At 37.5% G+C, this 27,457-nt stretch overlaps 1 protein-coding gene and 1 long non-coding RNA gene across 6 annotated transcripts in view; both read left to right on the top strand.

The window, feature by feature from the left end:
* Positions 1–15: 15 nt before the first annotated feature.
* The window catches only part of AP1S2 (adaptor related protein complex 1 subunit sigma 2), a 33,056-nt gene continuing 5,614 nt past the window's right edge, over positions 16–27,457 (top strand). The window contains exons 1-6 of one of the 5 annotated variants that reach the window (XR_011097064.1): positions 17–183; positions 1,209–1,387; positions 8,726–8,834; positions 9,776–9,913; positions 18,124–18,218; positions 24,817–26,236. Coding sequence is in view for 3 of the 5 variants with exons in the window: in XM_068683683.1 (XP_068539784.1) it covers positions 1,209–1,387; positions 8,726–8,834; positions 9,776–9,913; positions 24,817–24,852 (462 nt within the window). In the remaining 2 variants the exon portion in view is untranslated. Of the gene's footprint in view, positions 184–1,208; positions 1,388–8,725; positions 8,835–9,775; positions 9,914–18,123; positions 18,219–24,816; positions 26,237–27,457 lie in introns of those variants that run through there. The other 4 variants (XR_011097062.1, XM_068683683.1, XM_068683661.1 and 1 more) reach the window with 4 other exon arrangements.
* On the top strand, positions 18,225–24,181 carry LOC137857354 (uncharacterized). Its single transcript, XR_011097065.1, has 2 exons — positions 18,225–18,756; positions 20,089–24,181. It is a non-coding gene; the product is annotated as an uncharacterized lncRNA (long non-coding RNA).

Raw genomic sequence — 27,457 nt, 5'->3', positions numbered from 1 at the left:
TCCCTGTGGCCCCGCCCCCGCCCGGGCAGGGAGGGGCGGGGCGGGGCGGCCGTTGGGGTGCGCGCGCGCTGGGGCCCCCTCCCCTCAGAGCCGCTCGGCAGCCGCGGCGGCAGCACCAGCGCCGCGTTCTCCTCCTCCTCCTCCTCCTCCTCCTCCTGCTTCCCGTCCTGTCCCCGGGGCACGGTGAGCACCGCCGCGTCCCCCAGGCACGGCTCGCTGAGCCCCGGGACCCGCCGCCCCCCCCTCACCTCATCTCTCCCCCGGGCAGCGACCGTTAACGGCTGCCCCCCCTCCGTTGGGACGCGGCGGCTGTGAGGGGAGGGGGGGAGCCGGGGCAGGGAGGGGGGCTGCGAGGGCTCGGCACTTGGGACTAGCCTCTTATTATTTTTATTTATCCCATTTTATTATTATTATATTATTTTTTTTCCCGTCGGGTTTCGCGGCTGCCCGGGAAACTTCCTCAGCCCGGTTCGCAACTTGGAGCAGAAAAGAGGAAAGGGGGGAGGTGGGGAAAAAAAAAAAAAAACAACACAAACCCATCCGTTTCCTTCAGTGTTGCGGCTGCTGGGAAGCCCAGCCGGCAAGTTGCTCTTAAAAATATAATTGCAACATCACTCCTCGAGAGGAAGCGAGCCCTGGAACATAGGACCGCAGGGAAAACACTTCATCTCGGCTCCTTTTGTGTAAGGCGAGGCGAGGCAGGGCTCTGCCGTGCCACAGGACGCTCCGCTGGGAGGTTTAATGCCTCTTAAAGTATTCGGAGGCTTTTCGGAGAGATCTTAAGTGCAAATTGCTCCTTGCTGCAAGGCTCTAAGCCGGTGAATTGAAAAGGAGGTTGGGTGTTGGACGAGGTGGCTGTGCCGTTTTTTTGTTATTTTCCTGGCGTGAATGCATATGCAGCCGTACCGGGGCTGGCTGGACGCGGTTTGTCAGGATTTGGGGTGTATTCGCTGCCTGACTTGCGTTTCTGAAACTTGTGCGTGCTTTCTACTATCTCTGCTTTGCCTGACCTTGCTCAGCTGAATCCTTTGTGTTATTGGTACTCTCAAATCTTGTGTAACATCTGCCACCGCTGTAGAAATGCATAATGTAGATAGCCATCCAAAAGCCTATCTTGCTTCCTGCTTGGTTTTCCTCGTAGCTATCTAATCTTAAACTAAGAGACTGAGATTAATCCTTTATTCTTTTTTTCCCTTCTAATTCAACAGATGCAGTTTATGTTGCTTTTTAGTCGCCAGGGGAAGCTGAGACTCCAGAAGTGGTATGTCCCGTTATCTGACAAAGAGAAGAAGAAAATCACAAGGGAACTTGTTCAAACAGTATTAGCCCGCAAACCGAAAATGTGCAGCTTCCTGGAATGGAGAGACCTGAAGATTGTCTACAAAAGGTTATTCTTTCTTTCTCACTAACCTTGTAATTACCATACGTCACAAATAGTGTAATAAGCAAGAAAATAATGATGGTTGACTTTTTTAATTTCTCTTTTTCTTCCCTCTACTGGCTATGGAGGAGACAGACTTTTCCTTTGGATCTAATTTGATAGCCAAGTAAGAATCATTCATGTGTAGAAAGTCATTCATGCGTTTCGAAATGTGCTGAAGAGATGAGGTTCCCTTCTACTTTCATAAGGAGTGGTGGGTTTTAGTTCTCTGCTTAGATGCCTACGATAAATAAATGCATGGAAATAGGAAGCATGTAAGATGTAATAGGTAATAAATACTAAATTTCATAAACATTTACCTCAGGCAGTGGCTTCATAAAGCAGTTGTAAATGTTACTTGCTTCTAAAAGCTCATAGAAATATGGAAAGCATTCTCGTGTTTCAGAGTATGTAGGGTTTTGTTTTTTGTTTTGCTATGAACACGCAAAGGCATTTCTCCTAACTTACGAAATCATGACTAGCTTCTTCTTGGGGCAACTACTGTAGAATTTTCTTTAGCAATAGTTTCCTGTCCCAATTGTTCACTAACTTGCTAAAGTGTATGGCAAGAAATTTTTTAGTTTTATTCTGATCTTTAGAAAGTATTACAATGTAGAGGTGTAGAAATAATTTTCCTCACAAATTACCGTAATTATCATTGTGATTTGGGAGGCTGCTTCTATTTCAGCTAAAGCTGGTGCTATGAAACCTAGAGTTAACTCCCTGCTCTAGTTATTTATAAACTTCAAAAGGTTTATGCATTCTTATTTTCTTTGAGGTGGTAAATAATTTCAGTGCCTTACAATATTGTTGTGTTCTGTCAGTAGGAATGACAGAGAGAACTGGCGCTGAAACTGAGTTTCTGACTCTCCTCCACTGTACTGAGTAGAATAAAAAAGGAATAGATGTTCTAAGTCCTGCTTTCATATGTACATCAGTGCATGTAGCATCGTGCACATGAAAGCTACCAGTGTATCTGATCTGTGTAGATCTCCAAAATCAGGAGGAAAAACAATAAGGCTGTGCTTAAAGAAAACAATGGTTTTTTTTCTTCCTGTTGATTTCTGATTTCTTACAAAACTTCTTCAACATACATGTAGACAAGCTTGTTCAAATGCTTTCTGTGCTCCTGTAAGCGATGATGCATGCAAGTGTGCTTTCAGCTGGGCTTTTATGGGGCTAGATCAGAAGAATGGGGCATGAGTAGGCCAGCCTGTTCTACTCCTTGCCCAGTCTCGAACGGTGGTAGCTGTTGTAGTAGTGAGTTCATTTGGTGCTATTCTCTCTCCCGGTCTCTTTACAACGGTTGTCAACTGCTTGTCATGTCCTTTTCTGTTCAGATAGCAAGTGGAAATCTGTGTATGGCTTTTTGAGTTGTGGTGTTCGTGCATCTCAGTAACATGCAATGGGATCTGTGGTCAAGGAGAATACAGAAGTTGGCTGCGATGTGTATGTAGACTGCAGTCCATCTGCTAGACTGCTGGTGTGCACAGCTGACTGCAGTAGCTTTTTTCACTGCCTGCAAACCAATCTGGCACAGTTAGCCTATGAAATTGCTTAAGATTAGCTTGTATCAAGCTAATTAACATCTCAATTCCTGTTCTACTTTGTTTTTTTTGGCAGTTGCACTAGGCTAAAACATCACCAAAAGGACCGAGTGTAAGAGGTGATAGTTTAAAATCCTGTACAGCAACTACTTTTAGGTTTTCAGGGGAAAGACTTTTTTCCCAATCAATGTACCGTAATTAGTGTGTCAGCTACCATGATCTCTTTGAAAAGGCAGATCTGTTAGCTCAGCAGCAGATTATACCGAGAAGACAACTAAAATAGTCAAGGTCCAGTACTTCCTGAACAGTGGGTAGCTAAAAGAGCAAGACACCTAACAGAAGCTGTGTGGTTTATGAAATTGCAGAAGGCGCTCGCATTTGCTTGCAGACAAGACTCCTGCACATCACTACTGTCTGTTCTTGTCTGGTCTCTTATTGGGAAGGATCTCAACCTCTTGGCGCAAATGTTTAAAATACTTTTTTAAATAAAAGCTACAAATGTTTGTATGTATTGCTGTTGTGTATGCTTTATGTACATATTGCTATTATGAGTCTGAAATGGCTGATTTGTGCTATAAATGTTTTTAGAGCATATTAACTGTCAACAATTCAGGTGTGAGAGAATTGACCTAGATATATCAACTCAAAGAATGGTTGGCATTATTAGAAGTATACTCTAGGCTCTCATTGTACGTTTTTGCAAAAATAAAACCAACTCAAATGCAAAATTGACAAGCTTGTAGCTTTTGCTGCCTTCTGATATTTCACATTTGGCAAGAAAGCTGGACTACTTTGATTAGCCTCCTTAGTTCTTTGGGATTTCATCCTTATCATTCATATAAAATGCTTTCTGGATGAAACTTCAAGGAGACAGAGCTGTATGTCCTTAAAATCCATCTGAATATGCAATTACTTCTGTTCTCCTTAGTTTCATATATGTAGCGTTCATATGCTTGCAAAACTGGGTCAGTCATTGTTGCCTTATTTTTTCATTAGAGATACAAATTCTTTAGAGATCTCAAAATGCAGATAGTAAGGTGCCCTGTTTTTGACATAGCTCATGAACTGGGCTGGATGTGTTCTGTAGCTCATTTGGAAGAGTTTTTCAGGTTGGTAGGCATCCAAAGACTGAAAAAGGATATGAACTTCTGACTCCAAAAGACACAGTTTTGAAGTGACTTCCCAGGGGAAAAAAAGAATAAAATAAAGAATGGGAATCCATTAACAATTGAGAGGGAGCTGTCTGCAGACAGCTGATTAGAAACTTAGCAAATACAATTCATGTTGCTCTTCCTTTTGTTGTTCTTTAACTAGTAGTATTGGAGCATACAATATTGGATAGTAGTTTATGCAGCTTTCCCTTTTTGACAGAGAAATCATTGTTAAATGTTAAAAATTCTAATATTTTACTAGAAAGAGAACTTAAGATAGGTTGTGTGTTTTGTTTTTTTTTTTTTCTTTTAAGATCTCAGCTATTTACTGCTTTAGCTTCTGGCAGTATTAGTTATTTTCATTGTGTAGTATATGGCACTTGAAATCAGAAATTGCAGAATTACTGATTTTGATGTAAATTTTACTTGTTATCATTTGGTATACTGAGGTTGTTGGACTTGGTTATTGTTGATTGGTAACTTGATTAAGGATTGTGATTTTGCTTTTATATGTCAATTTGGAACTGTATTGCCGTACATCATTTTAAATTGTCACAGCTTGTGCTGCCTTTGGTGTTGTGACAGCCTTCCATTTAATGTCAAATAACCTTAATCATAGGTTACTGTAAAGACTTGGGGAGGGGGGTTAAAACTCTCCTACCTTCCACCTCCAAAGAAAAGAGCCCATTCTGCAAGCAGTGTGCACCTCCACTCAATATTTTGATCCCCATTGGTAGTCATGTGGCAAGTGCTAGGGGCCAGTAGTTGACCTGATCAGTATTGTTCCTTATGTGTATCTAACTGAATTGTGTCTGTTAAAAATGTAACCCCAGTGTTGCGTAGGTATCTCTGTAAAACTGACTGAATGTAATGATAATAGTTAATTAGGTACTTAAGTTTGGTTGTTTTAACTAGCTTAGGTTCTCTGTACACTATCCTGGTTCTTGTGGTGTACTAGGAGGACCTCTGCATGTATCCAGGCAGAAGCAACAGCTTTATCTTACAGAGGATTACCAGTACCAAGATTTTGTTCATCTCTAAACATAGGGGTTATAGCCTTGCTGAAATAAGAAACTGTGGAACTAATGCCTATTTTAGATAGCTTTATTACTGTTGCTTATTTCTGTATCCTAATTAAATAGTGACTGCTCTGCCTGTCCTAGAGTCTTAGAACTTCTTATTAATGAAACATGCAGCTCCTTTGAAGGAGGAACAAATCTTGTGCCAAGGGCAACTTTAATGGCTGCAGTTTTCAATGGGTCAACTGTGGTAACCTATCACCAAGTCCCAAACTCTTGGGCTGCCTGAAGTACCTGTGCCTTTGAAAGGCAGTGTAGCATGGTGGTGGTGGCTTTGAGTTGAGCTCTGCTCTTTCTGAGCTCAATAGGTTTCAGGTTTCTGCACACAGAATATACATGCAAAGGAGCTTAGATGCTGAAGGTCTTCAGGCTTCAGCTTTACCTGGTGACAAACTGTCAGTGATGACTTTAAGCAGGTGTTCTCTCATCGTGTAGACTACTGAATGGATAGGGCTTGCAAGCTGTGCTCTGCCCACAGTGACCTGATCCCTCAGCAGAACTGGTGAGCCTGGCAGTGAGCAGTTAGGGGAGAATGTGGCTGAAGGATTACCTTGCCAGTTATGAGGCTTCTCGCTATTGGACTAGTGCAGCTGCTGGAGGAAGGTTCATAAATTTGTTTCCCTCCACAAAAGCAAAACAAACACCTTTGTAAGGTCACCTACCTGAAGGCACAAATTTTAGTGTTTGTGTTGCCTGTAGTTCCGTTTTGCTCTTCCATTTCTTATTGCATTCTTAGGTGATTTTTCCAAACTGTTCTTGGTCTCTGGAACTGGTCCCCCTTTCTGACAAGCAGACAGTGTTTTATCATAAAATATTTCCCTAACTGAGTGTAAACAGCTGATTTAGGGCTAAGGATCCTACAGGGTGGGGGGTGGTCTGGAGAACTCAAACTGCAGTAGGAATGAAAATGGCAGAATGTTTCTTACAGGCTGGGCGGTGTTTGCTTTTCAGTGTGCTGTGGCTTATTTTATTTCAAGATTTTCCTCTTCATTAAGCGTTTTAAGAGTTCTCTCTCAGGTTCATTAGGAAGAAACAACATTTCTGAAGGTTAAATAATTTTTTCAGCCTAACTACAGAAATTTACTCATCTTTGTATAGACAATCTCCATCTGTTCAAGAGTATTTGTGGACACTTTTCTGAAGCCATCAGCTGTAGAGGGAAGAAATGACAGCAAACTATTGCTGTTGAGAATTTGGGTCTTAAGAAATGCATACCTTTGTTTCCAGTATCGACATGCCCTTTGCAATGATGGCTGACATATACAATCTTACACTGTTTGCAAAGTAGGCATATTGAATCTGCGTTTGGTTACTACTTGGAGGGGAAAAAAAAGGGAAAGAAAAAAAAAGTAATGTTCTCTAGGGATAGATACCTAGGCCTCCATTTCGTCTTATGACGAGTAGTTTTCATTTTTTGGTATTCCTTTTCCAAGACTGCAGTTGGCAGAGCTTGAAAGTATACTTTGCTTAATAGCTGCCAAATAAAGTCTTTCAGAAGTATGCTACGTTTTCTTTTAAATGAGAACACTGAGAGCAGACAGCTTTCCTGGAAAGTGTTCTATGTTAGGTAAAATCCCTCTCCCTCCCTTTTCTTTTTGTACTTCCATAAAATAATTCCGAGTGTCAAAAGAGGCTCTTAAGTAATAGAGAAACGCAAAAGGACTGTCCTGTGTGGGTATGTTTCAAATATTTAAGTCAAATGTGATTTGATAAGTTTTACTGGTGTGTGATTCAACTTGTTTAAGCACTATGGGAATGGTTTACCTATACTTCATAATCAATTCTGCTTATCTGTATATGAAGGACATTTTGTTTAGGTGTATTTGACTTAGGTGCTGGTAACCACCATAAATGTCAACTAATGTACGAAGTTCTCTTTTCTACAAGCAAATATGCTAACTTAAAATAAAAAATCAGGAGGTTTGAGAACAGTTTTTCTTCATACTTTCTTCTTTCCTTTTTTAAGCATCTTTGTTTAAAGATGCCATATACAGATAGCATTTTGCAAGCTACTACAATGGCTGTAAATGTCCTTGAAGTATTAAAGTGAGGGACAAGCACAGCAGTGTAAAATCAAAAGAACTGTTCTCAGAGCTTCTGATGAGCTGACAAGTCACCATGGTAAAGAGATGAAAGAGCAAGGGAATTAGTGTTGCGCGCTTCATTGGAGGTACCTGCCCTCCCTCTTCACCAGCCCTTCCCTATCCCCCAAGTCTGTTTTTGTGATGGGTTGGAAAGAAGTGGGGGATAGATTTTTTTTTTTTTTTTTCGTATAACAGCTTAGAACTTCTGAATAAAAGTGTTTCTGATCAGTTGTGACTTGAATCGGCTAGAGCAGAGTGGGGGGTGAGACTTTCAGCATCATCATGAATGATACTAGCTAAGTGCTTGGGAGATATTTCAACACACTACAAAATATTTTTTTTGATTTCTAGCAAAAAAAAGTCATTTTCTCTTAGGCCTTACAGAGTTCCAGATAATATGATAAAGTGATAAAAACTTCTGTAATGTTAAAAAGGCATATTCATTTCAGTGTGTGGGAAAAGAATATGCATCTTAAACTTGGTGTTTATATCCTAATGACTTTTTTTAAACAGGGTTGGCTACTCAGTGCTTAACACTGCCAGTTCTCTCTAAATGGGCAAACAAAAGCAGCTCCTGGTTCATATAAATCAGTGGCTACAACAGGTGTTACTTGAAATCTCATTTCTGCCATGTGTATCTGTGTGCCATATGGTTTTGGCACTTTACAAAAGAGCAAACGGGTTTTTCAGCTTTCACTCCTGTTTTTGTTTTGCCTCAGCTGCTTTTTTAAACATGAATTCAATAACTGTGTGGTGTTATACGATAGAATTGGGTAGTCTTTTTGTTAAAGTGGAACTTAAGATCACATTTGAGGAAATAATTGCCTGTATTCCAGGGTGGAAGTGGATTGCTGGAAATGAGCTGATGGCCTCTCCTGACACCAGAACAGTTGGTAGTGATGGAGTTGTTGACTTAATAGTGCTTGGGGTATATGACATTAGTGTTAGTCCTGGAATTTTTTGGCATTAGTTAAATTCTCTAAAGACCAAATCCTAAATTGCTAGTTCCATTTATTTATCCCAGGGCATTTTAATTAGCTGTTATATGTGTAGCTTGTGTGCTATAACTTTAACGTTTAATCTGTTGATTAGTATACCAGTGTTTGGATGTTACAGTTAGTGGAGAAAACATCTTGCCTCGAAACTCTGCCAGGAGGCTAGAGAATCAAATATATTTCCTTTTCCAAATGCTAATGAGGCTAATTTAATTCCATCAGCTAAAAGATGATAAAAAATGAAGTCCTCTTTAACTGTGGAAGGCAGATCCCTTTGGGTCCATGTGCGTGTCTGTTGGTCTCCAAGCCATTTTTTGGTAGAGCTTGCGTGGCTATTCGTACAAACTAACAACACTGTAAAGTTAAGTTTAAGGACTACTGAGAATTTAATAACTCTCAAGTGTATTCATTTTACTCATCTTTTGCTAACGATTATTTTGTTTTTACAGATATGCAAGCCTCTATTTCTGCTGTGCTATTGAAGATCAGGACAATGAACTAATAACTCTGGAAATAATTCATCGTTACGTAGAACTTCTTGACAAGTATTTTGGAAGTGTGAGTTAACTTCTTTTCAGTTTTTTTTTATGGATTCACAGTCTCTTTATATTACATCGCTTTGTTTTATTTCCACAGTGTTTTTATTTAAAATACAATCAACTGTCTGTTAAAATGGTTTATCTATCAGATTTTCTGTTGCTTGGCCAAACTAAACTGATCAGTGCCTACATACCTGTTAAAATATAAAAATATGATTTTGGAGAAGAACAGTTGATAGTCTGGTGTTAATTGCCTATATTTATTTTATTTCATAGTTTCATTTGTGGTCAGATAAAATCTTACGAATTCTTAGCTATCTGCCCAGGCTTCCAGCTTCTCTTCTCCTGGTGTTGCTCTTGCGTATATACTTTTCCCCATGCTCCAACACTTCTTACATCTGCTTTCAAATAAGGCAGTTGGTTGTGAGCTAGCAGGAGGGGGAAGAGAAGAAAAGACAAGGCATCTGCTTTCCCAGATACCAAAACCAAACGGAACAGAGGTAGTGTGTGTTTGCACTTAGGAACACTGCTGCTCATCCTTCTGTCTTTCTAGTCCTTCTGACTAGGGCATGCACAGGATGAATAAGAAATTGTGACTGTTCAAAAATTTTTCTGTACAATTGCATGATCTGCCTCTGGATAGCGCGGGGAAGAAGATAACTATAGTGGTGATCTTCTGCCTCATGAAAGACATGTCAGACTGACTGACAGTTGTGAATTGAACTTTTTAACAATGAAAAGGCTTTTAAAAGAGACTGCTCTATTTTTTTTTTTTAACTTGAGAAAAAAAAAATTATTCCTTTTGGTTTCAAACTGTTCTTTGTTGTTGCCCAATTTAAAAAGTTACAGCGTGAAGCTAACATCCTCATTTGGTGAAGCTGTGAGCAAGTTAAGTTTTGTGAGAGGACACCTCAACAGGGTGTACTTCCACTTCGCAGTAATGCTTGATGTTCTTTGTAGGTATGTGAACTTGATATCATCTTCAATTTTGAAAAAGCCTATTTTATTCTGGATGAGTTCCTTTTGGGAGGGGAAGTTCAGGAGACTTCCAAGAAAAATGTTCTCAAAGCCATTGAGCAGGCAGATCTTTTACAGGAGGTAAGCAAATTAAACTTCTCTGGTCAAAGTATGGGCATGCTAGACTGTGATTAGAAAAAGTTCCTGTTTCTTTGAGCTTGTAGAAGGTGCTTTCTAGCATGCCTAGCATGTAGTTTCTGCTTAGTTGTTCTAATTGTGCAATACTACAACATTATCTGCTCTTCTCATCGTGTTTGGCATGAGTATATTGTAACCTACTGTGATTTTGTGTGTTTGTTCTGTGTATACCTAGGTAATTATAGATCGTGCAGCTTTAGTTTTGTTCATGTGTCTTTCATTCTTTTTATTAATCAGCACTTAGTTTTTTGTCATACCTGATGCATGTTCACTTCTTTACTGTTTCATTGCTGAAATCCAGAAGCTAGACTCTCTCCTTTGAGACTCCTTCAGGTATAGTTCTTTAGATTCTAAAGACATGCTTTTCTGCTATAGGTTGCTTACTCTGGTTTCTGTCTTTTTAAGTTGGAAAAGCAGTAATAGTACTGCCACAGAACCACACAGAATGAAATGTACAAACATCTGTTTTTTCACTTTGAATGCATTTGTTCATTACTAACTCTAACGAAAAATCCAGATTGCATCTTAGCCTTTTTCTTTGGAAAGTGTTTGGGGGGGTGTTCAGTGGCATAGAAAAAACTTTATAACATTTCCCTCTTGTTACTCAGTTCTGTGTCTTTCTTTGTAATTAATTGCTGTAGTCTTGAGGTCAGCATTAAGGTTCTCAAATGTTTGAGTGAAATTCACAAAATTCTGGTGGGCTGAGGATATCATCAGTCTTGTGTGTGAGTCAGTGAAATGCATGGTTGAGCAGGGATGAACTTTTTTTTTTTAAAGTTTCACTCATTATATATGTGTTAGCTGCTCTGTTTTTATACTTGTGTGACCCTTCAGTTTGTTAATTTGTCCAGTCAGTTAACTACTTAGTTCTGATATGAGTGTGCTGTGTTCCATGTGGTATTTCTTTGTTGATTGTGGTATTAATAAGATGCAGGTGCACATCACTTTCTATTCTTTTCCTTGTGATTGTGTTTGTAGCTCTTTCAGAGCACAGACAAATCCACAACACATTGAAGTTCTTGTCTGTCAGCAGCTAGTTAGTGTTATGATTAGGGTCAGTGTTACACATGGATTTGATGCTATTTTTAAGGAAGGAAATACTTGCGTGTATTTTCTGCTTGTAGTCTGAAGAATTTTGTCAGTCCCTCCTTTACACTTGGAAATAATTACCTTAAACTGCAAGAGGACTTCCAGGTACAAAGAGGGGAAAAATCCATCCAGTTTCTCTTAAAACCTTATGCTGTTCTTTATATAAAAACAGATATAACAGTTACCTATTCCAGTCCATCTCCTGAAAATGCAGGGTTAATTTATATATTAGATGAAGTTACTGTATTCTGATCATTTGTTTTAAGTTTAATTTTCACCATTTCTTAAGGCTCTCCTGCTAAAGCAAAAACTAGGGATTAATGACAGTCTTTCTAAACAGCATACTCTTTACACTTACATCATGTAAATTCTAGTTAAAAATGTGAATGTATAAAGTATGACTTTCAGTTGGAGACCTTCCTCTTGCTGTGATAGCTTTACCCTGGTGCATTTTACTCTATACCCTTCCCTTTGCCACCTGAGATTTTCTTTGTTCTGTCAAGATCTAGTAATGCTTTTCTGATTAAATTCGAATTTAACCATTGGCTCATGGCTCTGCTGTAGTTATGTGTTTGTTTTTATAAGCTATTTTTTTCACTGTTTCACTCTTAGTAGAATTATATCAACTGTCAGTCAAGTATAAAACTACTCCATATATATGCTTTTTAATATACATTAAATACAAAGACCTGTAAAGGTCTGATTTTTATATTTAAATTGAGCTTCCAAAAAGTTTGACTTTTTTCTCTGGATGGTATTTTGTATTAACTACTACCGTGTGCATTCTGAGCTTGAAGAAGCAGCTCATTAAAATATTGTTAAAATAATCGTTTGTCGCAAATGGAAACTTTTTGTACCTCTAGTTTATTTTTGCTTTCCAGAATACCTGAAAGCTACTGGAGTGCAATGTTTTGATTCCAAATGCAAGCCATTTCTTGCAGGGTTATGGTTTGTTTATTACAGTGTGACACAGTCAAAAACAATGTGCAACAAAGGGACTTTTATTTCGACCTGAAAACTTGCATTGCCTAATTTAAAAGTTATTAATCAGTCTTGAATATACATTATTAATAATACATACATTAATGTATGAAGCACCTTAAAAGCTGTACAGAATGCTTGCACAATGGAAAATAATCACAAATACATTAAGTGGCTGTTTGGGTAATGTTAAAAGAAAATGCAGAGGCATAAATTGCTGAATAGCAAATGGGTTCTTAATAGTTTTGCCTACTTATATTCTTGTGGCAGTTTTCCAGGATGTGCTTCTGTTTCTGAGCACCCACTTGTTGTGTCCTTAAGGTCTTTGTGGTGTGCAGTTCACTTACTGGTAGAGTTCATGGGACTGAAATATGAAAAGTTTTAATGCCTTTTTCATCCATTTCTTTTAGCTCTTACAATTGCACTCAGTTCAAATATTTGTTCCTTACTTCCCATTTATTACCATCTGATAACTTATTAATAGTCAGTTATCAAAACTGGCAGTATTATCCATTACCCAGATAGCAAAAACTATTCTAATGCTTCCATGCTTCACTGTGAGTCTATTGCTAGAAGTGTCTGTTGAAAATGCTGTTGTGTGTCTTGTTTGATAGTTCTATGGCTCGTTTGCTGTAGGAATTTTAGATACTTGAGTAGTGACTACGGAGGCACGTGTTTCTGTTTTATGAGATCCACTCAAGGAGGCAAATTTGCAGACTGTGTTTGTGCATGGCTGCATATGTGTGGTCTGTGAAAGATCTAAAACATGCGTGATTTTGTTTTTCTTAATGCATGAAACTCTCAACATAATGTGTTTTATGGAAAGGAGAGGATCCATTTTTCCTTTTGAATTTCCTGTGTTTTTATTTGATGGTACAAGAAAGCTAGTATGCTCCTTGGAAGTTCATGGTTATTCACTGTGATGAAAATGTAAATTTAAGGAGTTAATTCTAATATCCAAAACAGGCGGTTACGTAAATATTTGAAACCAAATTTATACAGAATTGCTGTTCCTCATTTGAGGTTGGAGCAAATTCCTAAACACTAGTTTCAAGTTAAAATTCTTCTTGGTATTTTTATCTGTCATTTTTATAAAATTATTTCAGAAATTGTCCCCATTTTGTTCACCATTATTCTTACAGGTTATGTATGCTTTCAGTAGTTGATCACAGAACGTCTAAGATACTTTAAGTTACATTTTTTTGGAAGATCTCAAAAAAGTGGATCTATTCACAAATCACTTTTTCTATCACTGTTCTACTAATGATCAAATATGTAGAAGCTGTGTAATGTTTTTCATAGGCTCTTGCAGTTTGGCTTCTGATACTATCTGCTAGTTCATCCACATGAAAAATAATAGTTATGCTATGAATCACCCTCATTTACTTTGCTATTTCAAGTCCTTACCTCATCCTATATACAGAAGTGTGGTTAAGTTGTTAATATCAGCTGACCTGTGCAAGATGGTTAAGGTTGCTGTGTAGATCTAGTTTTAGAATGAGTATCTTTGCAAATGAAGATTTGGCTGTGAAACTTCTCTTGGAGATGTGCGCTTTGTAAACAGTACATTTGAAGGTATGTGTAATAGCGGGGAGATGGCATTAGGTTGTTCTTGGAATATGAGAAATTAGAGCAATGTTAGCATTAGTGGTGACAAAAGAACATCTTTGAAAACCTACAGTGGGTGAGAGCATAAGGCTTCTATGTCTGGATTAGGAAGGAGCCTCTGTAAGCACCTGTTTCTTACTAGTCTTCTGAGAAACTTACCATAATGCCATGAATTCAGTCTTCACTTAGCTTTGCTTTACATTAGCTCTTAAATACAGACTAATGCAGTAGACTGCCTTCTGAAGTTGGCTGTGATGTTCTGTGCTTCAGCTGTACCTGGCTGTATGCCTCTCAGGGTGCAACAGGAATCAACAATGAAATCTTTGTTGTAATCTCTCTTTAAGGGAGATCTGGCTGCCTTGACTGTGATGTGTAACTTCTGACTCACTTTGAAGTAGATAGCTTGGTCAGCTTAAGGCTGCAGTTCTTAAAGACATGTATATGCTTGATTATATACACAGACAATGGTCTCTAATTATATTTTAAAAGATATTTGTGGGGACCTTTGTGAGAGTTACCGTGATGGAGGTAACACATGCTCTTAGTTAATGATACAAGGATTAGGAAATACTGAAGGCCTACGTTGCTTGGGAATCTCTCTCAACTCTTACAAGATTCAATAAGTTGTGGTATTGTTTTGGTAGCTGACTTTTTTTTTTTTTTTAATGCTGTTCAGGCATCAGTGCCAGAAGGGTGTTAGATATGTGGCAGAGATTGTATTGCAGTTAGATTTCGATTGTTTGGTTTACATATGAAGCATATGTCTTGTCTGGTTATATGGAATTTGTTGACTGATAAATAGATCAAGAAAGAAAAAGTGAGTTCTCCTATGGTGCTGATTGGAGATCTTAAGAACCTGGAATGAAACTACTTCTGTCTTCATGTGATAAATGTGAGAAAGTATAACCATACTTATTCATGAGACATGCAAAGTAGTTTGGCAAGTGTCATAGAAGAGCCTATATGTAAATAGAATATATAATATATATTTTTATATATATTATATATAGAATATATATATTTGGAATGTGCATTCAACATATTGACTTCCTGTTTGAAGTATTGTGTGCTTTCTTAATTGTGCTGCTTAAAACGTAGGTGCTAATACAGTATTAGGTGAAGAAATGCATGCATGTGGAAACAGTTGTTTGTTTGTTTTTTTTCGGATACTTTGGATTTGATGGGTAGATTTTTCTTTCCAGTTTTGGGAATAAAAAGCTGCATTGCTTGTTCTGAAAGACTAGCATAGTTGATCAGAAAACATTATGTAAAACCAAGATAAAGCATATGTTAGTGGTCAGTTGCTTTTTTGTTCGTTTTCCCACATGAGCTGAACAGATGGTTATTTTTTTGAATGAAGCAAACCTTGTATACATAACTTGACTAGAGTGATATTACTGTATATGTAATACCCTTCACTTCGGAGGAACTCATTTGCACCTTGTCTTAGGGAAGTACGCTTGTCAAAGTGTTGTTCTAATATGATACAAATTATTCTTCTGGTGCTGAAAACTAGCCTGCCTCTTAAATTCAGCCTTCAAGGGATGCAAAGCAAGGAGAAAAGAGTTACAAAGTTCTTAATTGTGTAGAACTGCTGAAGTTTGGTGTTTCCAAATATGTCAGTTAACTTCTGGCTACAGTATCTTTTTTGGTGTGTATGTTTGTTAACTATTTCACTCTTTGTAGCATTCTGCTCAAGTAAAGTGACTTAAAATCTCTGCAGAACTGCATTACTGACTTCGTATCTAGATCTCTTTATGGCTATCTTGCTTGTCATCAGGTCTCTAAATTTAAAAGTACTGATAAAACCTGCCAACTGTTTTTGAAGATGTGTTCGTAGTTTCTGACATATGTAATACAAATTCAGCTGAACTTCAGATGGAATGAACTCTAAGAATATACATCATCAGAAATGATAGGAATATCACTTCTTTGGAACAAACCTCTAACTACAACTGTCACTTTAGTAGTAGCAGACAGGTCTGTAATCCTCAATCAAATACAGAAGTACTTCTGTATTTTTAATACATATTTTTCAACTGTCCTCTATGTGCTATGGAATAGGCTTTCCTGCAAATACCAGATCGTACTCTTGTTTCAAGCAATCAGTGTGTGCAGAAAATGAGTAGTAGAACCTTAATCTCATTTTTTTTCTCCTAGGTAGCAATGAGAGAGGAGGGGAAGTTAACCTTTCCAGACCTAATAGCTATCCTAAAAAAAAAAAGTGTCATTGAGTATCCAAGATGTTGTCATATCATACTTCACCCACTTCCCATTTTAAGACTCTTTTCCCTGATAACTTAATGATTGGTCTATATGTGAGTCTTATATTCTTTATTCTTTATTTGGAGACATGTAGTTAGTAGTTATGCTAATACTCTTTGAAATTTCTTGCTTTTCTAGATTTCATGATTCTTAGGACCTCATTACCATAGGTTTGCACACTAGTTTCCAAATATTTTAGAAATCCAGTTGTCTTTCCAGAAACACATGGTCAGATATTACCCTATCCTTCACTTTGAATTGAAAATGATAAAAATCATTCTGTTCTTCACATGTGCAACTTCTGTGAAGACCTTTAGAATCTCATTTTAATAAGTTTGTCTCCATAATGTTTTTTCTTGATAGTTTTGTTCAGGGTGCACATGTAAGATGCAAGTAATTTTATTCTCTTAAATCAGAAACTGATTAGAATGTCCTAAGAATCCTGAAGTTATGAGGAAGGCATCTACAATATAAGTCTTGCATTAAATGTTCAATTTGGTTTGCAAATTGAAACACTATAAGCAATTATAAGTAAGGCATATTAGTACAAGTCCTTGGTGTTCCTGGCAATTATTCAGTACCCTCTCTGATACAAATTGCAATACTAACAATCAATGTTTACATCACAAAACTAACTATGGAATTGATTATTCTTTTATACAAGTGATCCTTATAGAACTGTGAAGGGTATATTAACAATACTGAACTCCTGATAGATTTTCTCCGGAGATGCTTTTCTGTTGCTGTCTGTAGAAGTACTGCATTGGGGTGATACGACGAAAATTTTAGCTCTGCTGCATAATCCATGGTTGTTTCCAGGAGCTTAGTTGCATGCTTTTGGTCAATAAACATAAAAAATTCAATGAACAATTGCAGAAGACTGCTTGACAGTAAGGAGTATCTTATCTTCAGAATTAGATGCTCTTTCTGAATGAGCACATAAATCTACATTTTAATAGAATGTGTTCCCTAAATCTGGCAGAATGCTGAAAAGAGTAGTGTTAGATGTTTGAACCTTGAGATAGTGAGGAGAAAATTCCATTTCCCTCTGGTGTCTGAGAATTGTGTGAGATGATGTGTCATGTTGCAGTAGTACTGTCCTTCCTTAAAACTCTCATTACTGGTGAAGATGTGTTTAGAGCTCCACAGAACAGCAGATGAAAAAAAATACGAATGCCCCCAGGAGGGATCCCATTGTGTTCAGGTTTTGAATTCTGATCTCTTTTGTGCTCATATCTGTACAAATGTCAGGCATGTTGCTGGTATGTTTGGTAGCTTTTAGATACTATTTTAAAGGAAGAAGCTCTATTTTTTATTAAAGGTCTGTCTAACAGGAGTAATAGTTCTCATGCTGGCTGTACATTGGAAGTGTGTGTATTTTAATCTTATGCTGAAAGTTTGATTTGAAAAGGCAAGAAATGTGTGAGAAGGCCTATCCACTTTTTTTTTGAGATTTTTTTTGAGATTTTGAGAAATCTTAAGTATGGATGATTAATGTATGGATTAAAGCAAAGCTGTTCAACTTCTTGTACCAGGCATTACTACATGAAAACAACTGGTTTATCACATACAGCTCAGCAAGTAACAATGATAACTTATTAGAGGAGTAAATATCATTACATAGCTCTTGAATTAAATTGTTTAGATTACTTAAGGGATAAGTTGAATGTTACTCATCTCCCTTCATGGAACAAAACTTATTTAAATATCAATGTTAGTAAAAGCACTATGTGAAATGGTCACTGGATTAAATATATGTAAACTTGATACCATCCTGTGCTACTATGCTCTCAGTCTGTTAAGGTTACAATAACAAACAACTGATTTTAAGTTCTCTTCAAGCATAGGTGAAGCTTTCTGATTAACTCTAGAGCTTATTCTTTTAAGGAAATAATATCCTTAGCTTGTTAAGAAGTGAAAAATTAATGTATTCTTTAATGCATCTGTATGGAGTCTTTGAACAGATGTTCTTTACTGATGCATTTGTTTGCTTTCTTAATGGTGGACTTTTAGTAGGACCTCATAAAATTGTGTTAATGAATAACAATAGCTGAAATATTTTTAAGTGAAATAACTGAATTTACTTTTATATAAAACTGAGAATATTTTCTAACTTATCTTAAATAGAAATAAGCTGTAAATAGTGTTTTAATTTGTTTTTTACATAGTTGATATTACATGTTCACTGCTGCTTGATTTTGTGTTTATAGAGCCAGAATGAAGACTGGGGAGGTTTGTCTGAGGATATCTTATGATTAAGAGCAATCTATGACATTAGCCCTTTTGACCCCCATCTAAGTGATTGGTAACTACCAAGTTTACCATTTTGGTGGCATGGATTAAATGGGTGCTATGCAAAGACTGTTGCACGTGTAATTAAATCCTTGCAAGGGTAAACAAAAATGGGTGATGGGCTTAACCTTCTGCAACACTTGCATGATGGTCTTTGAAGAGTGCTTTGAGTGTTCCCTTTTATTTTCCTTTGTTGTACTAACCGCATCAACTCAAAGTGTCTGACTTCTACTAGCTTTCTTTTGGTGTCGATAATTAAGTGGGATAATGCAAGTTAGAGAAATGGATACCAGAACTAATAACTAAACAGATGTTTGGCTTTGTTTACTTACAATCAACCCATGTAAATGTGTATTTACTGGAAAATGGGCTGTTTACATCTGCTGTGCAAGGAAAATGGGCCCTAAAAAGACTGGGTGCTGCTGCAATTGACTGTATATCAAGTGCCGGATGCTGCATGACAGAACAAAGCTTATTTGCATATATAGTGCATTGCAACATATTTTTGTCCAAAGCGTAAGGAGTACATTGTGGCAGTCCTACTAATAAAGGTAAGATTTTATCTTAAATAAGGCAAGTTTAAAACGCACATGAAAATGATTTGCTAGAGAAAACTTAATTAGCCTGCTGCTTATTTGATATCAGGATATACACATATTTCAGTAGACAAATTGGCTTTTGTAATGTGGAACTGCAGTAATAAATATAATTTCATATGCAGCTTTATAAAGATCAGGATTTAGTTTCCAGACCCAAGGAAGTTGTTATAATAGAAAAAAATGTTTTGTAACATGTTCAAAATCCAATATAGGGTTATATGGATAGTTTTACCACTTAGAAGTTACCTCGTACATGATACGGCAGTTGATTGGTGTCGAAGAGTGGGGAGTAACTAATACGCTTGCATATTAGATCTGTAGAATTTGAGCAGCCAACAAGAGTCGTTTGTTCAAAATTGAATTACTTATGTGAATTTAGACATATACTAAAACAACTAAAAGAAAACCTAAAGGTTCCAACTGGATTTTTTCCACACTTCTTTCTTCGCGTTTATTGCTTTTCTCTTCATAATGGTAAGCTTATTTACGAAGTGTGGTTTTCACGGTGAGGTTAGTGTTAATGCTGTGACTGTAAACATTTTCTGGTGGTTAGAACTTTAAAAAGGGTATTTGTGACAGTTCAGACCTATGTTAGGCATAGAGTTTTTATTTAGGAGTGTTAATCTTTTGTTGTCTTAGACTGTTAGAAAGACCAATTCAGGAACATGCAAGCTCAAGCATAGAGAATTCTGGGTGACATGACTTTATCTACAATATGTCCTTAATTCTTTGGGGGCATGGTTTTAGCTGAACAGATGTGCTTTGTCCCCACTGATTTTAACTGTGGTGTTATCAGTTGCCTATGGGATGCTTCTTCCTGGGCTTGTGCTTTTCCCTGAAAGGAGTGAAATAGTCGCTGTGTACGGAGCATAACTTCTGCTCGTTGTGACTCCACAGAATTAGCAGAACTGGGCATGGTGTCTGCTGGGGTGAGTGGAGAGGGACAGACAGATGGCTGCACAAAGTGAGAGGGATAGTTTGCCTGCTGGAAGTAACTGCTTCTTGTACATAGAAATTAAGGTTACCAGTGGTAAAGAAGGTTGGCTGTGGGCAAACGGGGAGTTGGATTCATATTCTAAAGCTAATAATGTAACTTAAATTACATTTTATTTTCAGCAATTGCCAGTGTATGTGTGTTTTTAAAAAGCCAGTGTTCCTCATGTATCATGTTTAAAATGATAAATGTTTGTATTTAAATGTTCATTTATAAAAACCCATAGTCAGCAACTTTTCACTTTCTGGTTAACAAACTGGCCCTGTAAACATTTGTCCAAACAACTATAGGAAGGCAAAAGTGCTGCAGAACAGGAAGGAGTGGGACTGCTTAAATGCCATTACCATGGAAGCTGAATGATACTGGACGTGACATGGCTGTTACAACAGTATATGCTGGTCATCTCTTCAGAGACACAGCCCAGCAGTTTAAGTAATGGCTCCTTAAGCAAAGGGGAATAAGTAAGGTAAACCTCTAGCCGCAGTGCGGGACTGGAAGAGAATGGAAGAAAACACAAATGAATCCTTTTGTGCATTGTTTGGCAACGTGCCAACCATACAGACACCGTGGTATTGTCTAGGAGAGGAGAACTCAGTGACTTGTTTTATAACTTCGGCTCTGGCTTCGTAATGCAGAGCATTCTGCAGTAGTATTTCCCTAAAGCTTTTGTGTTCTTGTGGTGGGAAAGCAAAGCCTCCAGTGGATGTTCAGAACCACCCTCACCATGAAAGCTTGGACCACGTTAATTCTTCCTAGCTCACTTTGTAGCAACTGACAGGCAGGTAGAAAGCACTGCCTCCTGGGGTGATTATCACCGCTGATCCAGCAGGTCAGAAATAGCATGAAGCAGGACCACCCACTGTTATCCGGTTACAGTACGTAAAGTTTCCACTGGTATTTTTACTCCTGCTTTTGAGAGGGAGGTAGGCAGGTCACTGCTGATTGTATGTCACGTCCTTCTGCTCTGTTCTGTTGAGGTAATGGTAGTGTTTTAGACCTTAATTGTACACACATGCTAGAACATTTTGCTGAGAAACATCCGTGACAGCTTTTGCTGTTTTAGAGTATTGTGTTGACTGATTTGCACCAATCTTGAAGGCTTTTTTTGTGCTCTGTACATATGAAACTGCAGACAAGATCTTGACTTGGAGTTGGCATCGCTATATATATATATATATATATTTGTTTTTTAAACAATATCATAGTTAATAGTTGTATTTGAACACAGTAAAGACCTCTTGGGTGTTTCTAGGCTCTCTGAGGAAACAAAACACATTGCTCTGCCTTGTAAGTAAAGTAGACTTTTCCCAATAACCCTGTAATTGCAGTTTCTGAGTACTTAGCTAAGCAAAGATTGGGAAACAGTTACCCTACTATTTTAAGGCCCTTGAAACTTCAAGTGAACAGTAGCAGTTTCCTAAAGCAGGCTCTCATTAGAAATATTTCCTAATAAAGATTCAGAAGTAGAGTGTAAAAGTAATTGCTTCTGAAGAATTACTGAAGAAGTGCTTGTTAAATGTTAATCTCTACTGTAAGAGCTTTGTGTTTTCAAACAGAAACCCTCATCCTTCCCCTCTCTTTTCCACATAAGTTTTTTTCTGTAGGATCATTCCCAAACTGCTGTGCACTTCATGGTCCTGTATTTTGTCTGTTCTCACTTGGGGTTTGTTTAGATGCTGGGAAAGAACAAATAAGCAACAAAACACCAAGCCTTTATCATAAGGTAGCCACTGTATTTTTGTCTGCAGTTTAGCATGGCTTATATTCATGGGGGTTTGTGCTGGTTTTGACAGAAAATTGAAACAAACCTAGAGCAAATTGTACCTGACAAAGGAGACATGCCAGGTGTTCTTGAAGTCTGTTTTTCACTGTTGAATTGTCAGCAGGGCAAAGCACTGAGCTTGAGTCAGCTTGGTTTAGGCATAAATTATTTGTCTCTTTAATGCCTGAAAGAAGTAGACTGTTTTCTTGTCCACTGCAGGCAAAAATTGCAGCAAGAAAATAAATTCCAAGTAGATGTTTGGAAAAAATTTAGTAGCAATAATAATGAAGCATTTGGGCGGATTGCCTGGGGGATGTTAAAAAGTTTCCATCACTGGATGCCTTTAACAGATTAAATATATACCAGTAATGTTACAGGTACACATTTTGGAGGGCTGGATTAAATGAAATCCCTTCTAATTTTTGTATGACTATGATATTTAATTGGGCTGAGTCATTACAAAGCTGATGGAGAAAAATGTTGCTTGGACTGGCTAAATAGTCCTGTGACCCAAATTCTACCATTTTTTAACTTTAATGACTTGGACTGAAAATCCCAGTGTTAATCGGTTTCTAAAAATGAGCTGCAAACAAATGTCAGCTTGGAAAAAAAGATTCTACTAACTAGGATCTACATGTTAAAGTCAGATAAACAGTTGACATACACATCTTTAAAATAAGTGGTGATTTTTCAGGGGCAGTGTTCCATGATGGTTTGACATTGTATTGTTCTGTGAGAACACCATTACCTCTTCTCTAGCTGCTAGATTAATTTATTTATAAACTCACAGCTAGCTGGCTATCTTAAGCACATGCTTCACAGGCTCAGATGTCTGAGGTCTGCAGAGTCCCATAGAAGGAAGGCAAGGTAGGGTAGACACTGGTTGTAAAAGTTGACATCTGTCCTTTCCTGTCCCAAGTCTGTTTTCTGGTATTCAGACCTGCAGGCTCACTTATCTGGAGGTAGTGTGGTAGGGAATGCAGCAAGAAATTGATCAGTTCATAGCTGAAGCATGTGAGGTACTGTAGTTCTCTGACCAGATACAATTTGTCAGTTTTTTTCCTTTCTGTTGGTTGTGAGGCTACCACAGTGCCGGACCCTCTGTGTGTGATATTCTAGGATGTCCTCGGTACAGAGGGCTCGCTGAAGCTGCAGCAGTTTCCATCTCACAATTCTGCTATTGCTTCATCTCTCAGTTACTGGTATCTTCCCTTTCATCTTTTAGATTCACCTCTACAATGTCAGTTTATTGCTAGGCTAGTTGCAGGTGGTGTTTACATGTTCCATAGGCTAAAATGCTGCCAGGAGTGAAATTACCACGTTCTTCCTGTTGTTATCTGACACTCTATCTTGCCTTATCAGTAGGTAATACATTTCTGTCAAGATGAGACCCTAATCCCATGAGATTGATTTGAGTCAGTCACCTAATTTTGTGTACCAGTATTTTCACACCAGAGATATTTAATTCCTATTTTCAATGGTTTGTAGCTCAAAGAATGAGGTGGGGTATACCTGAAGGGTGAGTTGGGGGGAATAGAATATTCAATTGTAAATTTGGATAGTTTAGAAATTACAGAAAGGTAACAAGTAAATAAAAATAACACTTCCATGTCCTTACTTGTTGATATCAGGTAATAAAAACCTAAAAGATAACACGTAAAAACTGAAAATACAAAAATGTAAAAATTAGGTGGTTTAGATTATTGCAATGTACCTGTTTTTTAGTTGTCTTCATGAATGAATGTCATGCCAGCAGTGTAAGTAAAGCAGAAGTTCTCCATAATTATCTCTGGAAATGTTTTGTCTGTGGAGGCTTCTAGAATTCTTTTTAGTTGAGGCTCCTACTCCTTGGGGCTAGTACTGTATACTGTCAGTTTGATGTTTCCTTTTCCAGTTAAAAATATACCTCCACTCTCCTACATTCTCATTTTTAAACATACGCTGACACTTGACTTCAGTAAAAATTTGAAGAGTTAAAATTCCACTTGTAATTCACTGCTATCCACCAATTCTTAGTTCTACCAAAAATCACAGCAGACTTCACTTTGCAACTGCCACTGAGCTGTTGTTTGAGAACTACTGGTTTTGTTCCTGATAATTTAAGTAACTGGTATGAACTAATGGTCAGGTTACTAATTCTTAAAAAGCAATGTAAATCCTGTAAAGCTTCTAGGATATTTTTGTAGGGACTCCTACTAAGTGGAGGTAAGAATTTAAAAAATATTCAACCTTGAACATTTTGTGAATGAGATGGCAATACTGCTGTGAAATAATACAGGATGGAGGAAATGTTAGGTTAAAAGGCATGAGAACTTTCTCGGTTCTGTTCCAAGACTTCAATGATTCGGGGGATAGGGTGCTAAAATACTTTGAAGATTTTAATGGGTATAAAATGAAAGATGCTAGCTTGCATGCAGGGAGGTTTTTCCCCCAGACAGTGCTTAATTGGCATATCTGGGGCGTATGCTCCTAAACCACTACTGCTGTGTTTAAAAACTTTATCTGTCTTCAAGACATAGTTTTTTTGGGAGGGTTAAAAAAAAAAAAAAGTTGAATGCTGCTTGATTTCTAACTCATCTTGCAACAAATCGTGTACTAACTTTTATGCTGGTAAAAATAAAGAGCTGGGTTATTAAATTCAGTGGTATAATTCAAAAGCAAAGAACTTGGCCTGCTGTGAGAGGTGTCTCAGATTGCTCCCAGTTTTTAGACAGGCGCTCTTTAAACGAACGGTAATGTCTCTATCAGGTGATCCCCCTGCTGCATTACCCTGGCACGTTGTGCTCCTTGCAGTTGTATTCTGGGAGCTGTTATCAGTGCGTGTTCATGAGAGCGGATATGGTAGGAGATGTCAGGAGTTCACCTAGCACACTGCCATGTCTCTCACAGCAGCCAAAAGTTGATTCCTGCCAAAGAGGCTAGCACGTAGCAGATACACAGGATGAGCCATCTCTGGAACAGCTACCTTCAAACAATTTTTGGCTGAGAAGAAACTCTGAACTTTCTAGAGTAATTACTAGAGTAATTATGATGTGAAACTCTCCTATATGTTGGTGCTGCCAGCATGCAAGTACAAGGGGGGTAAAACCATAACTTTTTCCCTAGGAAACCTAGAGCAGTCAAAAATACAGTATTTATTTGATGTACAAAATGTTCTTCCATGTCAGGGATACAAAAGTGAGAATCTTTTTTTTTTTTCCTTGCATATATGTCCACCTTTTTATTATGTGTAAGAATATGTACATTTCTTTTGTAGCCACGTCATGAATACTTTAATGTCCCAGTGTACTAAATGGCTTCATTCATCATGCATGCAGAATTTCAGAGGAGATAAACCTGTGACTTACTCATGACAACATTATCATCAGCTTGGTGAATCCAGTCATCTTGAATCTAATAGAATGCCACAACCATTCTCTGCTGTTGTACTTTCCTCTTCCCCTTATGTTTTACAGTGTTGTCTCTTCACATGTCTCATTTCAACAGAACTTGTGCTTCTTGGCCTATGGTTTAACTTTTTTATTGTGTGTAAGCTTGAAGCCTTGTGCTTAAAAGTTCTGCAGAATTTTCTGAGCTAAACATCTATTTGCTGCAGCACCTGTACTGTAACATTACTTGACCTGTGTTATCTTTTAACTGAGTTTTGGTGGTATTTAAACATAGAGTTAAAATCAGTAGATTATATTAATATTTACTGAGAAATTAGTGTAATAGTAGTAGTGTGTGGAACTACTACATATATATACAGAAGTATTAAATATTGCACATAATTCTATGTAGATCGTGCATCTTAATTAAAGATGCTCATATCAGTATCCTTTGCTGAATCTGGTACAATATTGTGCCTTACCTTACAAAGAGAAGAAAGACAGGATTGATCAGGGCAATGAGAATGACTTATGTAAATCTGGAAGTTATAACATTTGTATTTCAATGTTAAAACACTTGTGAGTTAAACAATTGCTGCTACTGAAGGACAGAACAAGTTCATTGTTTCCCACATGATTAGGATGGGAAAGACTTTAAGTTCATTAATAGCATACTTGAAATGTCTCTCCTTCAATTGATATTTCCAGTTTTAAGTGCAGACTGCAGTGTGCATCAGCAAACTGCCACATATATAAATATGATGAATAACTTTCAGTTAGAGCGAGCAGAATGAGAGGGCACTCATTGCATCCTCTGTTAGCCTAGCAGAAGAGTGTATTTTGTAACCTCAAACCAATGCTGTCTTTGAAAATTGTTGAAATATAATTAGCAAAGAGGTGGTTACAGAGGTTAACTAGCTACTTACAGGTAGCTAATTCCACATTCTATATGTGGTAATGCACTACATTTCAAGTGTTAAACTGACATAAAGAAGAGAGATTTAGGAGATGGGACAAAAGATTTGGGTTAGACTTGCATCATTCTGAAGTCACAGAAGACAAGATCATAGGAGTGGTTTTCCATTTCCAAGTTTGCCTTTTTCTGTAAGACATTAACAATGTATTTCTGAATGTCTGGTTAATGCTGCTTTAGCCTGCATTATTTCATGCCTGTTGGCTTAAAATGCTGTGCATTGAGCTGTAATGAGATGCTGTTTTTCTTGTTATCTGTATACAGCTGCTTGCTTCTAAATGACTAGGTAATGAATTAGCTTCCCTGGCATGTTTGAAATAAAAGTATTGCATGCACTTTTGTCTCATGTGAATGGCTTTTTTCCTCATCTGTGTTCTGATATATTTCAAATTTGCATTGTTTGCCTTGGGTGATTCTGAGCTGCAGGTAGTGTATAATAAAGAGGAATGTAGTCCATAATTGCATAAAATGTTTGACACTTCCTAAAACAAATAACATGAACAAAACATAATCCATTCCATTTGTTTCTTAAAAGTCATAATTGATTAAATTATTCTAGCAAAACACATTAGCTTTTAGGTGTTCCTGTTGAGATTATATTGTTGATATGCATGTAAGAAGGCATGTTTGCCTCAAGGCTGCTGCTGTAGTATTAAAATGTTAACATCTTACTGAGTTTAACTGGTGAGGTCTACCTGTGGGCAAGTAGCCAATGTCCTTGAAATAATTTGCTTTAAATTCATTATCAGCCAATGACCTTGATTTTCTTTTTGAAGAAATTTAATCTTAATTTTCAGCAGGCATATACTTAAATTATCTGCAACTTTGAATAGGCAGTGGAGATGGTAATTGTAAACTGCTCTAAAGACAGCAGCAGTGCACTGTCTTCAGAGTTAGAGCAACCTTTTTTTGGGTTGTTTACTAAATACACTGCTTCACCACTGTAACTGTAAGCATCTACTGCTGTTGAGTCAATTTAAAACTTTGAATGATTGTTCTACTACAAATATTTTCAAGACCCAAAAATCTGTGAGAAGTTTCACGATTTCATGTTTTCCTCAATATTTTTTTTCCACTTGAATTCTGTTGCTGTAGTTGGTTAAAAGTGTAGGATTTTTTTTTGGAGTGAAATGCTTCAAGTTATTGGATAGGGGAGAGGCATATCTTCTAAAATGAATGCAACAAAGTCATCTGGGAATTTAATGCTACAGGTTATATTAAAAACTTATATCCTTATATATATCCTAATATATATATATATATGTAGAGAGAGAGGGTATAGCTTCCTTTTCAAGCAGTGTTTCTTTTTTTGGGGGGCATGTTAAAACACAAGTCTTTAAGCTGTACTGCCTTGCTTTATCAAGGTCACTGCAGTTCTAAGAATATTTAAATATCACATCAGTGAGAAAACACTTCATCCTTAATTCACTGAGTATCTCGCTTCCAGTTTTAACTTGCTTTTTTTCTGGATTTTGAAAGCCATCTGAAAGTGCTCAGCAGTGGACTTCTCCAAATGCTGACTTTCAAGTGAATTTGCCTATAAAATATTATAACTT

Source organism: Anas acuta, chromosome 1 (genome assembly GCF_963932015.1).
Source record: "Anas acuta chromosome 1, bAnaAcu1.1, whole genome shotgun sequence".
NCBI lineage: Eukaryota > Metazoa > Chordata > Aves > Anseriformes > Anatidae > Anas > Anas acuta.
The sequence above is the reverse complement of the archived record's forward strand: the minus strand, read 5'-3'. Positions and strand labels throughout refer to the sequence as shown.